Source organism: Eretmochelys imbricata, chromosome 8, assembly GCF_965152235.1.
Source record: "Eretmochelys imbricata isolate rEreImb1 chromosome 8, rEreImb1.hap1, whole genome shotgun sequence".
Taxonomy (NCBI): domain Eukaryota; kingdom Metazoa; phylum Chordata; order Testudines; family Cheloniidae; genus Eretmochelys; species Eretmochelys imbricata.
Genome location: NC_135579.1, coordinates 3375089 through 3391949, shown reverse-complemented (window position 1 = coordinate 3391949; position 16861 = coordinate 3375089). Strand labels below are relative to the sequence as shown.

At 46.7% G+C, this 16861-nt stretch overlaps 1 protein-coding gene across 1 annotated transcript in view; it reads left to right on the top strand.

Annotated features, from left to right (window-relative positions):
- CYFIP2 (cytoplasmic FMR1 interacting protein 2) overlaps positions 1-16861 on the top strand; it is a 75038-nt gene that overhangs the window by 45450 nt on the left and 12727 nt on the right. The window contains exons 24-26 of the mRNA XM_077824591.1: positions 7531-7674; positions 9499-9589; positions 10756-10886. Of these exons, the coding sequence (XP_077680717.1) occupies positions 7531-7674; positions 9499-9589; positions 10756-10886 (366 nt within the window). The remainder of the gene's footprint in view (positions 1-7530; positions 7675-9498; positions 9590-10755; positions 10887-16861) is intronic.

Genomic DNA, 16861 nt, shown 5'->3' with positions numbered 1-16861 from the left:
ACAAGCTCTCACCTGGCTTCAGGCCCTTAACTTAGCACAGCCCTCCCTTCAGGGGCAGAGGGGAAAAGGTCCTCCCTTGGCTTCATGCTGCCAGCCAAGCAGAGTCCTGCCTGCAGGGGGGAAAGCTGGCAAGAGGAACACAGGGTACGGAGGGATGATGCAACACAAAGGGACTCACTCATCAGGGCTCCTGCAAGCCTGAGTTCAACAGGCTTCCCTGCCTGCTGTCATGTCAGAATTATACTTTGGTTGTTCATCAATAGCCTTTGTTCTTAGAAACAGGAGACAATGGAAATGGAATAGTTTCATCATCTTATATAGGAGCATAGGAATAGCCAGATTGATCGAACAAGGGCCCATCTAATCCAGGATAGCATCTCTACCAGTGGCCAGTATCAACTGTTTCTGGGGCACGTGCAAGAAACTCTGTAGTAAGCAGTGATGTGATAACCTGCTGCCTCCCGTTTCCCCTCCTGAAATTTCTTCTGAGGTCAGAGGTCAGCTCATGCCCTAAAGCAGGAGAGTTTCTAACCCTACCAAAGCTCTTCATTAGTTTGGTAATCTCCTTTGTTTTAGTTAAATAAGAACTCTGGGTGCGAATGTGTGGGGGTGTCTCCGAGTCAGAATTCTTTTGTTGTTTTATATCCAAGCAGGGATGTGGCTTCTCAAAGGAGACCTTGATAATTTGTGATAAATATATGTATAACCTCATCATGCTGCTGTAGTAAGTCCCTTGTCAGAGTGAACCTACCCTCGAGGAAGTCCATGGTCCAAGTGCATCAGTTAGAATTCCATGGATTGGTGGGTTGCATTACAGTTCAGTCAGGTTACTGTGTTCCAACACACATCAAAGACAAGTACTGTGGAGATCCACTCTACGATAGAAAGTGGGGAGGAACTCAGAGGCAACCATATCCCATGAGTGATACAGTCAGTTCTTAGACCTGGGCACCCAGGGAAGGAGGAAGGAGTTTCCTTTTTTTTCCAGAAGTGGGAAACAGAATAAGAGACAGATCGTAAAAGGGATTTAGGCACCTGACTCCCATTTAGGCGCCTACATACCTTTAACAGTCTGGCTCCACATGTCCAATAGAAATCAAGCCATTCTCCACTGCTCAGCCAGCTATAAAATTCAGCTGAATTGAGGCTGTAGCATTGGGTTCCCAAGGCTCCCACACAGAGCATGTAAAATTACCGACAGCCCACTTCTCTGCTTGTTAACTGCTACTTAACTTTGTAAATGCTTCTGATCGTGCACCGTTTATGTACATTCATGTGCACCTGTCCTCCTCTCAGCACCGCCTGAATCAGGATCACGATCAGTTCAGTGGAAATCATTAGCGGTTTTGCATTACCTGACCCACTCACCTGAGTTAATTAACCTGTCTTGCAGATGCCCTCAAAGTGCCATATCTGCCTGTGATGCTATGTAGTATATAAATAGTGATTGTACCCAAATGGTGTAAGTCGCAACTTTTTCTGGGCGTGTATATTCAGCAGCTGCAAAGGGCTTCTGGATTGGTGGGACCAGTAGGTGGTGCTAGCAGCTGGGGCTGTTTATCCTCCAGGGCTTGCTGGGTGTGTTTCAGGAGGTGGTACCTGGCCTGTCACTTCAAAGCCCAGATTGGGCAGCAGGGAGAAGGCAAATGTTTTTTTCAGTGAGAAGTGGGGCATTGGCAGCAAGTTTGCCGTAGTGGGAGTGCCAAGGGTGACACATTGATCACAATTTCTGCTCAGTGGGTTGAGTGATCACCTTGGATTAAAGGAACGTTCCTGTGCTATCCAGAGTGCATCACAGCCACTGCTAGGAAAAGCACCAGGCATGTTCCCAGCTATCCTCCTCTACTGAGAACCCCAGTCCTGATAAATAAGAGCAGCAGCCTATAGGATCGTCACATTAAGATAAAACCATCTGGACACATCCCTTCACAAAGGACATATTTCCTGTGCTGTGTATGCGCTGTGGATACCACATAGGACTGGGCATTTATGTTTTCTGGAGCAGAGTTTTTGGCTCTTTGGCTGAGAAACAAGGTAGTATCAGTTCAATATGATGCATCCCCTACAGGGAGGGACTGGGCTCTCCTATTGCAGGAGGTGAACTTGGCTGCCTAGCAAGGCTTTTCGTTAGAAGTTCATTTTCAAGAGGGTTCAGGTGTGTGGCCGTCATAAATATAAAGGGAAGGGTAAACACCTTTAAATCCCTCCTGGCCAGAGGAAAAACCCTTTCACCTGCAGAGGGTTAAGAAGCTAGGATAATCTCACTAGCACCTGACCAAAATGACCAGTGAGGAGACAAGATACTTTCAAAGCTGGAGGGGGGGAGAAACAAAGGTTCTCTCGGTCTGTGTGTTGCTTTTGCCGGGACCAGAGCAGGAATGCAGGTCAGAACTCCTGTAAAGGGTTAATAATCAATCTAGCTAGATATGCGTTAGATTCTGTTTTGTTTAAATGGCTGATAAAATAAGTTGTGCTGAATGGAATGTATATTCCTGTTTTTGTATCTTTTTATAACTTAAGGTTTTGCCTAGAGGGATTCTCTATGTTTTGAATCTGATTACCCAGTAAGGTATTTACCATCCTGATTTTACAGAGGTGGTTCTTTTACTTTTTCTTCAATTAAAATTCTTCTTTTAAGAACCTGATTGCTTTTTCATTGTTCTTATGATCCAAGGGTTTGGGTCTGTGTTCACCTATGCAAATTGGTGAGGATTTTTATCAAGCCTTCTCCAGGAAAGGGGGTGTAGGGTTTGGGAGGATTCTGGGGGGAAAGACATTTCCAAGCGGGCTCTTTCCCTGTTATGTATTTGTTAGACGTTTGATGGTGGCAGCAATAAAGTCCAGGAGCAAAAGGTAAAATAGTTTGTACCTCGGGGAAGTTTTAACCTAAGCTGGTAAAAATAAGCTTGGGGGTTTTTCATGCAGGTCCCCACATCTGTACCCTGGAGTTCAGAGTGGGGAGGGAACCTTGACAGTGGCATTATTTTTTCTTTCTGCGGCTTAAGGCCTGATGGAATTCTTTCACTCTAAGGCGAGCTGTCAAGCCCAGACAGGGATTCGTGACAACAAGCAGTGGGCCTGCAGACTTGGAAATGACCTACTACACCTGCTGCTAACTCCTGTGCCCTGGGATCCCAGCAGCAGCTGATCACCTCGGCATGGGATGGGGATTTTCCCACCACGCTCTCCCAGGTGCATGGCAAAGGGAGACCGACTGCTATTTCCTTCTGGATCCTGAGACTGTGGGAACAAGACCCATCTCTGCACATCCCAATCTATCTGTACTCCCAGCCTCCTGGCCCAAACACCTGTACCATGCTAGCAGCCTGGCTTCGTGCCCTGCTCTGCTGCTGTTGGCTGGCCCCCAAACCAAAGGCTTGCACAGATGCCGTCAGCTTGGAACAGCAGAGCTTTAGGATGCGTGTTTGATCATGAGCTACATCACCTCGAGTCGGGAGCAGGCTGCCACTCACCTGGCACACAGAGCTCAAAGGGGCTGCAGGCAGAGGGCCCACGTGGGGGAATGGATGGTACTGTGAAGCCAGCTTGCATGTTCGGCTATCCTGTCTTAAAATGCACTTACCTCCTACATTCTTTAATCCAAGCTGTGCATTTCACCCTTAAATGGAGTTACGTTTTAATTGCTCAAAGACATGGTATTATTAGTAGATGCACGCCTTTTATTACAGCACCGCATAGCTTTGCATAAAGCTTGGTGAAACTTACATCATCTTTCAGACAGGAAGGAATGAATCATCCTGTTTTGTTGGCAAGCAACACACGTTGTAAAATAGATTAACTTGAAGTGTCCAATTAAATGGGGATTGCGCTGCAGCTTCAGTACTAGTGCCCCCCACAATTACCCTTTAAGGAAAAGTAAACTTTAAAAGCTTCTTTCCAGCTCTGTTAGTCACTGGTCACGAGCCAGCCAGAAGCAATCTGGAAGTGGGATGAAAGCTGGAGAGGTGGGAGGCTATTGGAATGCTAATGCTGCACATGATGAGAACAGGTCTCCATGCCAGGGAGGGGGCAATCAGTGGAGTTGCTCTTCGATTGCAATGCCTCCCCATCACGGGAATCATCATGTTTCCAAAGAGCCATCTTCAGCTTCCTGATGGCAGGAAGTGTGAACGACTGTCTTCATGGGAGAAAACATGCATCCGATGAAGTGAGCTGTAGCTCACGAAAGCTTATGCTCAAATAAATTTGTTAGTCTCTAAGGTGCCACAAGTCCTCCTTTTCTTTTTGAGGAACGACTTTGGTATCCCACTGAGGGTCTGCCTGCACTGCAGTTAAACCCAGAGTCTGAGCTCAAATGACTACACTGCCGTTTCATAGCCCCTGCGACCCACGGTCTGTGAGCCCAAGTCAGCTGACACGGGCCAACCGCAGGTGTTTAATTGTAGGGTAGACGGACCCTCAGTAGGGAGCTGTGCAACAAGAGCAAGACTCCAACAAGGCAAAGTCCCGTCACAAGACATGGAGTGGGATTTTTAAAACACTCAGCATTGTCCCAGCTCTGTTCCCTTTGAAGTCAGCTCCCACTGACGTTACTGGACGCAGAGTTCGGCCAGCACTGAGTGCTTTGGAAAATCCACCATCGATGACAAGCTCATGTGACACCGCAGTTTCCTCAGTCAGCTGTCAGGGTGGACAGCTCAGGTCCTCCATTGCTCTACAGGACCCTCAGACTCCCAGCACCTCTTGGACCCCAAGTCCCCATGCTGGGAGCTAGTGCGAGAAAGACATGGAAAATGCAGGGCACACAACTCCTCTGTGCGCAGATAAATCTATAGGGAACGCAAGGAAGTGCGGTGGGGCTCCCCCTTTCCATGTTCACTTACCTGGTCTGCACAGCAGTATGTTTCACAGGGGTCCCAGTGGCTGTAATGATAGGTTGCAAAAGCTACAGCAACAGGATGCTACTGTAATTGGCTGCAACCTGGCGGTACAGCGTTATTGGCAGGAATTTGGGATGGTTGCCTCCCTCCTGCCTGGCAGATCAAATGCGGTGCTGCAACAGTCACGCATCCTGCTTCTGCTCCTTTAAAGAGTTTATGAAAATGGTTACCGGTACTCTTTCTGCCATGGCCGCCAACGGCAGTCTTTCCACTCACTTCAGTAGGCTGCGGACCAATCTCCTAATGACCATGAGCCCTACTCTACAGGCCTGGGTGAAAGAGAAAAATGTTTAATGAATGCAATTTAGACACTTCTATAAGTTACCTTCAGTAACTTTCCCATACCTAGTTTTCTGGGTATGACATCCTGCAATCTACCTGGACCTTATCCCATAGGAAAAGGGGAATTCCTGGCTTCCAAATGACATATCCCTTTTCAACTAGTTCCTAATAGTTCCAATGGGCAAGTGGGTTTTGGAACAGTGAAAGGAATCTGTTGGTCTAAACAAAATGATGCGGATGGTTAATTTGTTGATTAAAGTAATTGACAAGTGAGCAAATGAGTATTGTGTCAGGGAGTAGAAATTCTACCTCTAGAAAGGGGGAAGCGGTTTTACGGCTGGTGGGCTTTTTTAAAAAATGCCACGTTTTTGTAGCTGCTCAGAGGTTTGGAATGGTAGAATTGTCTATGAGAGATGGCTCAGTGGGCCGAGGGCAGGTAAGACCGCCAGCGCTGCAGGATAACTGTATTTATCTCACGGCTAGCACCAGCATATGTGTGGCAGATGGTGGAAGCAGTGACTTTTGAGAGTGTTCTTGATTTGTCCTGTTCTGCCACTTTTGCACACCCTCCCTCTCCTGTTGGCAGGCAGGGCATCACTCCTTGCCCTCTTGTAGCATAGCCAAAGGGGGTTAAGCTGTGCTCAGTTACTGGAATGGCAGGGAATCCCATTAGAGTACAGTATATACCTGACCCTTTGTCATGTCTGCAGAAAAATGTCCTCCCTTCTGCTTTCTCATCTCTTTGGTTAACCAAAGACAGGCAGGGAGCTTATTGGCATTTCACTGGGAGAGGCGCTTTTTGCCAGATGTCATTTGAAGAATATATTTGACGCTGCTTATTGATGCAGCAGTTATTGTCGTGGTGGGGGGGGGGCAGAGGAATTGAGAACACGGCCCTTTTCTTATGGTGCCAAACCCTGATGCAAACGCGTCCTTTTCAGAGCAAGCCCCTGGCAGGCACAGCATTCGGCTGTCTCGGTTATACTGACCAGGCGTCCTTTTCAAATTGCACAACTGAAGTGCTTTCCCCTGCCTCTCCCTTCGGCTTCTCTCGACACTGCTTGGATCCAACCAATATTCCAGAGACACAAAGTGCTTCAGCATGCTCCCTGTTTCCAAGGCTATTCCAAGATCAAAGGGAAATTCATTTCGGGCCAGGAGCCAAACTAAACCCCACAGTTCCATTTTGAGACATCGACCCCCCCCCAGGGCCAAATTCAGACACTAGTACACAATCCGACATGGATAAATGCCAAGAAAACTACAGAGTCCTACACTGACGCCTACAAGACACAGAGAGGAACTGATTCATGTCCTTTCCCACACTGTTTGCTTACCAGCTGCTGTAGTTCCTACTCTCCTATGTTACAGGTGTTTAGTGAGGCACATGCCAAGCAAAGACTTCTGTTCATTTGCTAAATGCTCTTCATTTTGCAGCCTCCTCCTCCCATCTTCCTTCACCCCATTTGTCTGTTTTGTCCATTTGTCACATCCTGTCCAACACCTAGACTGGGGCAGGAACTGCCCTCTTTCTTACCTGTCTGCACATCACCTGTGGGGGCCTGAGCCTTGACTGGAGTTCCTAGGTGCTACCGTCATTAACAATAATTGTCAGAGATTGGCTGGAGACAGATTCACTTAGGAGCCCTGTCCATGGTTGCAGCAGGGGTAGCCCGAAGTAGAGAAGCAGAGAACAAGAACCTCGGCACTGGAAAAAGGCTATAGGAGTAGTAAATAAAGGGAAGGGAAGGCAAGACAAGCTCTGCAGGGCTGATGGCACATGGCCCCCCCTCCTTCTTTCCTGTGTCCTTTCCTCTTCCCCCGCGCCCCCAGTTATAGTGATAGCAGTGCTCAGACGGTCCGGTCAGGATTCAGATGCAGACCTTTTGCTACCACAGAAAAGAGACAAGCAAACTTTCGACTGAAGGACACAATGAGACAAAGGGATGGGGAGATAGTATGCAATAATACCTACTCGTCTGTTGCCAAGGATTCCTCGGTAGGCAACAGTTCTTGTTTACATGGTATGTAGACAAAAGCCAAGGCTGTTGCTCTTGTGCGCCCAACAAACTCTTCAGCCAGAAGTGCACCGGTATCATTGAGGATGTCATCCAACAAAGAGGTGTCAATTTCAAACGCTCTTCTAAACCGAGGCATAAAATAAAAATTCGTGGTGCCCCCTTCCCCAAAAAAGAAGTGTGCCATGGACTGTATTCGTTTCCTATGTCTTCTATAAAAAGGTATCGGAACAGGTGGGACATAAAACACTGCCTGGAAAAGAGTATTCGGTATCACCCTTGCAAATGCGCCTGTCCCCATAATTGTCTTTGTGCTTCTCGTTTTTCAGCCACTGAACATTGCCTACAGTCACATCTACAGCTCCTACCGTAACTTCGTGGGGCCTCCTCATTTCAAGACAATCTGCCGGCTCCTAGGCTATCAAGGGATCGCAGTGGTGATGGAGGAGCTGCTGAAGATCGTCAAAAGCCTGGTAATTATGGGCCTGGAACAAGTGATGGGCAAACCTCGCTGCTGTGGGAGGCTTGGGTCAGATAATCAGCCTAGGCTTTGGATACTTTTGGCCAAAATGTTTCTATTAAGGTATGTAAATACATCCATCCATCCATAGCCAGACACCTGTATGCATAGCCTGGTTTTCAGAGGTGCTAGGGAATCCCATTCACTTCAAAGAGGGTTGTGGGTGTTGGTTACAGTATTTACTTGAAGCATATCCAGGTTCCGCTGAGCCTCTTTTGCCGAGCAATGGGGCTAGAAGCCTCATGGAAAGAGCCTCTTCTTGCACATTATCGGCAGGTCGAGGAGGAAGGGCATGGGACTGGGACTCGAGACCTGGGTTCGAACACCAGTTCAACCACAGACTCCTTGTGTGACCTTGAGCAAATCATTTAACCTACCCTGTCTCTCAGTTCCCCATCTGTAAATGGGGATAGTATTTCCCTACCTCACAGGGATGTTCTGAGGGTAAAATCCATCAATGATTGTGCTTAGATACTGCACAGATGAGGCCCACATAAATACCTAGGTAGATCTTGATGCACAGGAGCAATCTGATTTGTGACATTTTGGGACTTCTGGTCCTAGATAACTAAAGGAAGGGAAGAGATTAAAGAAAATTAAAAAGAGACGAGCCATTCCATTTTTTTTTTTTTTTTTAATTTCTAAAAAGATTCCTATTTTGTGTGAAGGTTTGGATGAGTTCTTATCAATACCAGTTTGCCCATCACTAGCTGATACTCTTATCACTGGCTGAAAGAGACACGACTTTCTTCTTGTCTTCTCTGCTTTCTCTCAGAAGATAAATCTGATGTTCAGAAGAAATGTTATCTGTGCAGTTCCAGGGCCTTAATTCACAGCATATAAAATGATTTCTGATCATGACGTTCCACCAGAAAAACGTTTGTGAAAGAAATTTTTTGATCAGCAAAGAGTAGTCATTGCAAACGCTTCAGTTCATTTTTGGCTCTAATGTTAATACATCATCTTGATCTTGTCTAATGGAGCAGTGTGAAGCTGAGGATCTCAAAGTGCTTTCACTTAACTTTCATAAGACACAGTAGTAATTGGAAGGGTCAGCTGTGTTTGCTTAGTGTACAAAGCTCTAGCTAGCATCTGAGATTGATAGTGGTCAGAGCAAAGGTAAGGGTCTTGGGACTGGCTAAGTTGTGTTCAGTGCAGAATCCTGGATAAAATATATACAGGATGCAGTTATATAACTCAATCACAGCACACATTTTCATCGAATCTGGTTGCTCTTATCCATTTTAATTCACAACATCGGCGCTCCAGCGGCTAATTCCCCTCCCTCCCCCGAAGTATAATTCCATTTTTCTGCAGCATGCTCTCTGTCATATGTCAATAGCATGCATCCAGTCATCAGTATTCAGGCAGAAGGAATCTTTTCTGTGCTGAAGAGAGATTTTTGTAGCCATTGTGAGCGAGACTTTTTTATGCTATTTTTGATCTGACTGGATTCTCACCTCCAAATGCTGCTTGCAATTCAGGTTCAAACAAACCCAGTGCTCAGAGCTGAGCATTCAGATGGAAACTACAGAAAACCGTGAGTTGGCTTCAGGGTGAAACCATAAAAGAGCCCCCAGCTTGTGGGCTGAGTTTTATGTGTATAATGAAAGCAAAAAGCAGGCAAGTTTTGCATTGTTTGAGGTTTTTGTCATCAAAACTGCATTCTGCTCTGGTAGCCACCAGCCAGTCCAGAAAAGTTACCCCTTTAAAATTAATGTGCTCTGAGTAGAGACTCATCCTTTCAAGTTAATTTATCTCCTTTTATCTCCGACAGTTACAGGGCACCATTCTGCAGTATGTGAAAACATTGATAGAGGTGATGCCCAAAATATGCCGCTTGCCAAGACATGAGTATGGATCTCCAGGTCAGTGCTAGGATACGTAATGTAGCATGCCTCCCCCCCCTCTCCCCCCCGTACATGCTGCGTTAATCCAAACACAAGGTGTTAACTAAACCATTACTGGCTTATTCTCCAAGTCCTTAAAATGATGTGTTATAAGACTGTCTAGATGTTACAGTGAAGAGCACTTTAGCAATGTATAAATATATAGTAGTCTCATTAAATTAAACATCATGAGGCTTAAGACATTATATTTCCTAGATCTCTTGTCTGATGCAACCTCAAACACTCCCTAAAGTTTGTGTTGCTAGAATCTGCACATGCATCATTTGAAGGGAAGCCTGCTTGTGAAAGCTGGGAATGGGATTGCAATCTGGCCTTTAAAGAAAAACGTCTTACAACTTTAATTATGGAGCAGCTCCTGTGGCTCCATAATGCATCTTTTTTAGCTGTGGAAATGAGAGCCAGCATCAGATGTTTTGTGACCGATGACAGAATGTACTTTATGTCAAAAGCCCCTACACTTGGCAAGTTATTGAAAGTTTCTCTATGGAAACATGAATCACTGATCTGGAACATTTAAAAAAGTATTTTGTTTTGCTTTCAAGGTTTTTTAAACTACATTATTATAGGTTTGTTGTTGCTGACCCAAAAGCTGTACTGATTCCGGGAATAAATGTAAAGTTTATTTTCAGTACCACTAACTTTTTGCAAATGGGGTGGTCAGGAAGATTTGCTTGGTCCAGGTAGGCATCCAGAACAGTTAGGCATCCAGAACAGTTCTGATTCTCCTATCTACTATTTTCACATCTATGCAATTCCTTTGACATCAAGTGAGTTCTTCCTTATTTACTCAGGTGTGAGAGGAGAATCAGGCTTATTGGTTGCAGACCTTTCATAAAGAGGGGGGTTATTTATAATTAGTAGTCCAGGATCACAGTTAGTGGTCAAAAAGAAAAGGAGTACTTGTGGCACCTTAGAGACTAACAAATGTATTTGAGCATTGTCTCTAAGGTGCCACAAGTCCTCCTTTTCTTTTTGCGAATACAGACTAACACGGCTGCTACTCTGAAACCAGTTAATGGTCAGGAAACATTAGGCATTGACTGGCTCTTTGCATGAGCCACTGGTTAGCTTGGTTCTGCTGCTCTTCCTTTCCTGATCATCTGACCCTTCATGTGTCTATTTAGGAATCTTGGAGTTTTTCCATCACCAGCTGAAGGACATCATTGAGTATGCAGAGCTGAAGACTGATGTATTCCAGAGCCTTAGAGAAGTGGGCAATGCTATTCTGTTCTGCCTCCTCATAGAGCAGGCCCTGGTAAGGCAAAACCTCTAATTTCAGCAGGTTATAGTCTACAGCTTCACCTCTACTCACCATCTCACTGGGGTTGGGTTATTTTTGTGTGTGTGTGTCATCTAAAGGTGTAGGAGCAACACTACACAGACTGGTTTTGTGGCCCTGACAGCCAGGGCAGCCTGCAAGGAAAGAACTCACTGATATTTAAGTTAGAAATGGCCCTGAAGTGGAACCTGAGATCTGAATTCTGGAAGATTTACTTTCAGATCCAAGATCCAGAGCTACCTGAGGTGGTTTAAGATTTCAGCTCAGACCCAGAATCAGGAGGTGCCTGTTTCCTAGATCCAGTTCTAGGGACTATCTTTTTATTCTGTTTGTACAGCGCTGAGCACCAAAGGGCCCTGATCCCCAACTTGGCCACCTAGGCACCACTGCAATATAAATAAATAATAATAATGAAGCAGCCGCAAACAGAGGGACTCTCACAAGAACTGCTGATCTGGTGAGATTTCTTGGGGCTTGTCTCCACTGCAAAGCTAACTCGAGTCACAGCTTGAGCATTTCCCTGACTCACGCCCCATCCACGTACAAAACCCCTTAGCTCAAGTGCAGCAGAGCATTTAACTGGAGTGGGCTAGCCCATTGGGTGTGTAGGCTACAGCTTGAGCCAGCCCAGCTTCCTCCGCTGCTAACACAACCCCTCGGTGCGGCTTGAGTGGTATTCTGCACTGTGGCCACTAGGCTAACGCAAGAGGAGTTAACTCCAGTGTAGATAACTCTGGCTAACCTCAATGGAGACACACCCTTTGTGGGTCGAGCCTGTTGGGCAGAGCTGTGGCGGGGGCCACATGAGCTGCTGCTGCTGTCTGTGCTGTTTTGCACTAGATACACAGCGAGTATACACTAGATACACAGTCAGTCTCTTGTACTGTCCACCCAGCACCTCCCAGGAGCACTACATTACATTTTGTTAAGAAAACTTAGAGGTACACAAACGTGCCCCTATATAATGATAGCAGCCAAATGTATCCTGCCCTCCTCCTCCCATGCTCTGCTGGGGCTCTGATCCCGCCTCCCTGTCAGATCCCCACGCTGGATGTGCGGGCGGATTGACCTTGAAATGGCTATCTGAAGTGCACATTATGGGGTCTCGTAGCAATAACGCTCCATTGGTGTGGAAAGGCATTCTTGTGTTGCCATGGAGACCGAGAGTGTACCAGCAGCATGCGGGCAGTCCAGGAAACAAAAGTAAGCTTCCGAGGTCCCATTTGGGAAGGTTACCATCAAAGTCCATATTGGTGGGGTTTCCATAACCAGCCTGTATCACGTCTCTCTGATCTTTAAGTTCTTCAGTAAGGAATTTCATTCAGAACTTAACGTAGTTCTGTACTCAGAAGGCATCAGTTTCCACCCACCATGAGAACGTGAGGCTATAGGGCCCTTCTGTGCGGAAAAGCTTTGAAGCTTGGTGGCACAGGAGGTAGAGACTTTGGCTTTTCCTCTCTGGGAAGCTGGGTTCTAAATCTCCATCCAGTCCCAAGTGAAATTGTTTGGATGGGCTCAGCCTACTCGGTATATGTCTACATCCAAAGAGCTCCAGGTAGCCAAGCATGATTGACCGTCATCTGCTCAAAAAAGGCCCAGGACTGAAGCTGAACAAAGGATTATGGGACATAATGGAGGTGGCCTGGCAGAGTGGGCCCAGGATGGTACCACAGTACTTACTCCCACTCACACCTGGCTCTCTCTTATGCCACTAGGGCCTAATCCAGCATCAGCTGAAGTCAATGGAGAGACTCTCATGAGCATCAAAAATTCACACACATTTTAATTAGGAACTTCCTTTTTTGTAGGAGGATGTGGGGAGCGCTTCCTTTTTTATCCAGTGACAAAGTCATTGATTTATTAAGGAGCACCTAGTCCCATGTTTAAAATGCAGACTGGCAAAGACAGTCATTTTCCAGATTCATCCATGACAAGGCACAAGGTGTCATGCCTTGCGTGAGATGCTGTTCCAGAGGACATCTTAGGATATCTTACTTTCCTGTCCACATCATGAAAGGAACCATCTGATCAGAGTTACAGAGTATGGGGAGGATTCAATCAGATTAGATCAGACTGGATAACATCCCTAACGGCTTTATAATCTTCCCTGTAGTGGAGGTCTAATGCCGTGGATGTAATTGCTCTTACTGTTGTTTTATGGTAGCAGTTGACCTATTATAGTGCATTAGACTATTGGCTGATAGTGAATGCTACAATTAAGGTGGGGAAGTAGCTTCCATTCCCCCGCTACCCCACACAGACACACAATTTTTGTTGTTGTTCCTTATCAATAACATTCTCAAGTTCGTGCTGTAGGGCAGGAAGCCTTGGTTGGAGGGAGGAGACAGATGTTATTGACATTCCTAATTCTTGCTCAGAAAATAGGGAAATACAGGCCACAAATACAAATACAAATAGAGGCCACAGCAGCTGGAGAAAATAATTTCCCCATCGGGACATGTTTCAGGGTTGAAGTAGCAGGGACAGAATTTGCATCCGAACAAGAGGATGCTTCTGCCAACATGGTAGCAAGACATCATGCCATGCCCATGCCATGCTTCTGTGCCCACTCCCAGAACTCTCTATGCCACAAACCGCAGTGTCCATATAAGACCCAAGATGCCATCTCCTTCCCTCCACCTCCAGTGCTGACTATGCCGCACCCTGCACTCTCACAAACACGCTACAGCATTCACAGCTCTGTCCCACCACGTCCATGCCACAGACTATTACCAGTGTGTTGTCAGGGTTATGGGCCCTCCGCCAAGGCATCCCAAACAGGAAGATCTACTTGCACAATAAAATAGACCTAACTGAGTCATTCCCTCCAGGCCCCTGATCATTTTCACAGCTCTGTCCTGGCTGACTCTTTATGGTATACCCAGCCCCAAATGCATGTCCTACCCGGAGTTGCACAGAAACAGACCAAAACCTCTTTGTGCAACAATGCCTCTATGTATGCAGCCCAAAATCACTTTGTTCTTCTTTGATGAGGAGCGTGGCTGAGACTCTATGAAGTCCACTAGGAAGGATCAGTGAGACTCTCTAAGTGGATATCCTCCATCCACATCACATCTCCAGGCAAATGAGCAATGCCTGTAAGCGATGCTCTCTTGTCACCAGTCTGTGATATCTGGCAAACACCTGCCACCGTTCCACTCACCTGTCAGAGGACTAACAAAAAATGCTACACCCTGGCCAAGGGCTCCAAATACCACTTTTCTCTTCACACCCTCACCCTCCCAGTGGTTAATTCCGTCAACGTAAGGAACAGAGAGGACCAGTCGAGTTCCACCCCAATGACAGGGACCCTAACCGCCTAGATCTGCTCGGCTGCAAGAGTACGCCAAATTTTCACAATGTATTGAACATCTGCCACAGGATCAGAAGGACCAATTTCAAGCCCTCATCTCTGAAGGACAGACCATTGCCAAAATGTCCTAGCAAGTGTAACACCGACAGACCCCGGTCGTTGGCGGGCGGGATCGAACCTGGAAGCTCAGTGCATGACCCTCTACCGCGTGAGCTAGAAATCAGCTGATTGTTAGCTCAGACTGTAGAGCAGACTCAATCTCTCTCTCTCACTCTCAGTGGTCTTGGTGCCACTAGATGGGACAGAACACCACACCAAGGAGGTGTGTGAGTTCCACAAGCATCTCTCGGTGCAGCTGACAAAGCAGCTTGCTCTCTGGCTACTGCCCTAGTCATGCTGTGAGCTTCCTGGCTGCAGTGCTCCAGTCTCCCCCTGAGAAGTGCAGAATACTGTAGAAGACCTCCCCTTTGAAGGGTCCCAGCTCTTCAGTGATGCAACTGTCAAGTCCCTACACACTCTCAAGGACTCCTGGGTGACCTGTGATCCCAGGATACTTCCATCACTGCGACCAAAAGAAAATACATTGCTTATGGCCCAACAGTCTCACCTGGTTTAGTTTTTCGTCTTCCAGAAACCAACTGACCCACATAAAAAGAGGCCCAGGTATCACAAGAAGGGGCCATCTGCTGCTACCGTCCAGCAGATGACCTAGGCCGCTTTGACCCTTTGGTCAAGGGCCACGAACCTCCCCCACTCTATGGATCCTATGCTGCACCATCCTGTTCCCTACCCACCCTATAGGGAGTGTCTCTCCCATTTCACACCTTCCTGGAAGCTCATCACATTGGATAGATGGATGCTGGAAGTAATTTCATCAGGCTACAATGTCCCTTTCAAATCCTCCTCCCCTTTCTTGTCCTTTTTCAGGGATCCTTTTCACAAGCAGTGCTTGAGGCAGGACGTGCAATCACTCCTGCTACTATGGGCTTCTGCTCAAGGAGAGGACTTAGTTGCAATTTCCTGGGAGATGCCTTCCTCACTCATTGGCTTCGAGTGCTGTTATATCCCTGTCCTCCAACACCTTTGCTCCTCAGAGTCTTGAACAAGCTGAAAGAAGAGAAATCAGTCGTTATTCTTATAGCCCCAACATGGTTCCTCTGGCTCTGACGTCACCTCTTCTTCTCCCCCTGGTGACAGACCTCCTGGCCCCGAAGTCAGGCTTTGTGACCCATTCCAATCTCGCCTTGTTACACCTCCATGCACGGCTCCTCAACAGCTCTAGAGCCTGGAGCAGAATTGTCCTCTTGAGCTGCTGGCGGAACTGTGGAACAGTCAGAAGCCCACCATGACAAAAGCCGTCTTGTAAAAGTGGAAGTGTTTCCAGCTTTAGTGTGCACAGCCCATCCGAGACTGATCTCCCTATCGGGCTTGACTACCTGTTACATATAAAAACCCAAGGCTTCTCATTCAGCTCTATTAAAGTCCACCGAGCTGCCATTGGAGCCTGTCGCCAGCCAGCCGAAGGGGTTTCAGTTTGTGCTCCTCCTACCACCACAAGATTCCTGAAGGAATCGACCAACGTCTTCCCTCACATCAGGCAGCTCACTCCACCTTAGGAGGTTAATTAATTCTCCGTGCCTTGAGAAGCCCCCGCCCACCTTTGAACTCTTGGGGCGTTGTTCCCTTCTCCACGTATCCTTCAAAACCACATACTTCATGGCCTTGTCTCCTGATCAGACACAGCCTTTGGTAAGGCCGCTCTCCGAAGTGTTCTGAACTTGTCTTCTCAGCTCCCTCCCCCATAATAGGTGTACTCCTTGGGAGATACCAAATGTGGAGTGCCCATAAGGACAATAACTCAAAGAAGGAGAGGTTACTTACTTTGTACTGTAACTGGAGTTCTTTCAGAGGTTTTATCCCTACGGGTGCTCCACTACCCACCTTCCTGTCCCCTTTGCCTCGGAGTTCTTGCCTTTGAACTTGTTGAGAAGGAAGTGGTATGTTGGCGAATCCATCCCTCCCTGTATAACCTCGGTCCAGAGCCTGAGGATGTGTAGGCCATAGGTGCAGACCCATGGACACTGCTGAAGAAAAATCTCCGCTGAAAGACGCAGAGGTGCAAGTGGAACTCCCACAGGGACAAAACATCTCCGAGAACTCCAGCTACTGGGTAAGTAACCTCTCCATTTTCCTTGCTGCCATCTCCCATTGCAAACTCATATACAATTTGTTGTCGGCCATCACTCTTTCAGTATTACTATTTCCAGGTTTCTCCCTCTTGTATGTCTGTGTTTTGGATTAATTTCCCCCAAGTGTACTGGCATGTGTTTTTCCAAGTGGCATCTCATTTTGTTATTCTTTTCTAGCCCTTTTTGTATGACTTCTCTAGTCTGCCTGGGGTGCACCACACCTTTGGTCTGATAGTATTGGCTGTAAATGTCTATCCAAATGAACTAAATTCAAATGAACATACTATGTAAGGTTCAGTAACAGCCTCTAGGATTCATATATGTATGTACACACACACCTTGCAGCAGTTAAGCCAACAAGTTCTTCCTATCAAGAGACTGTCTTGAGATCCTTAGAAAATAAATGATAGGAAGTCATCAAGTTAGAGTAAAACGGAAATCATTTCCTT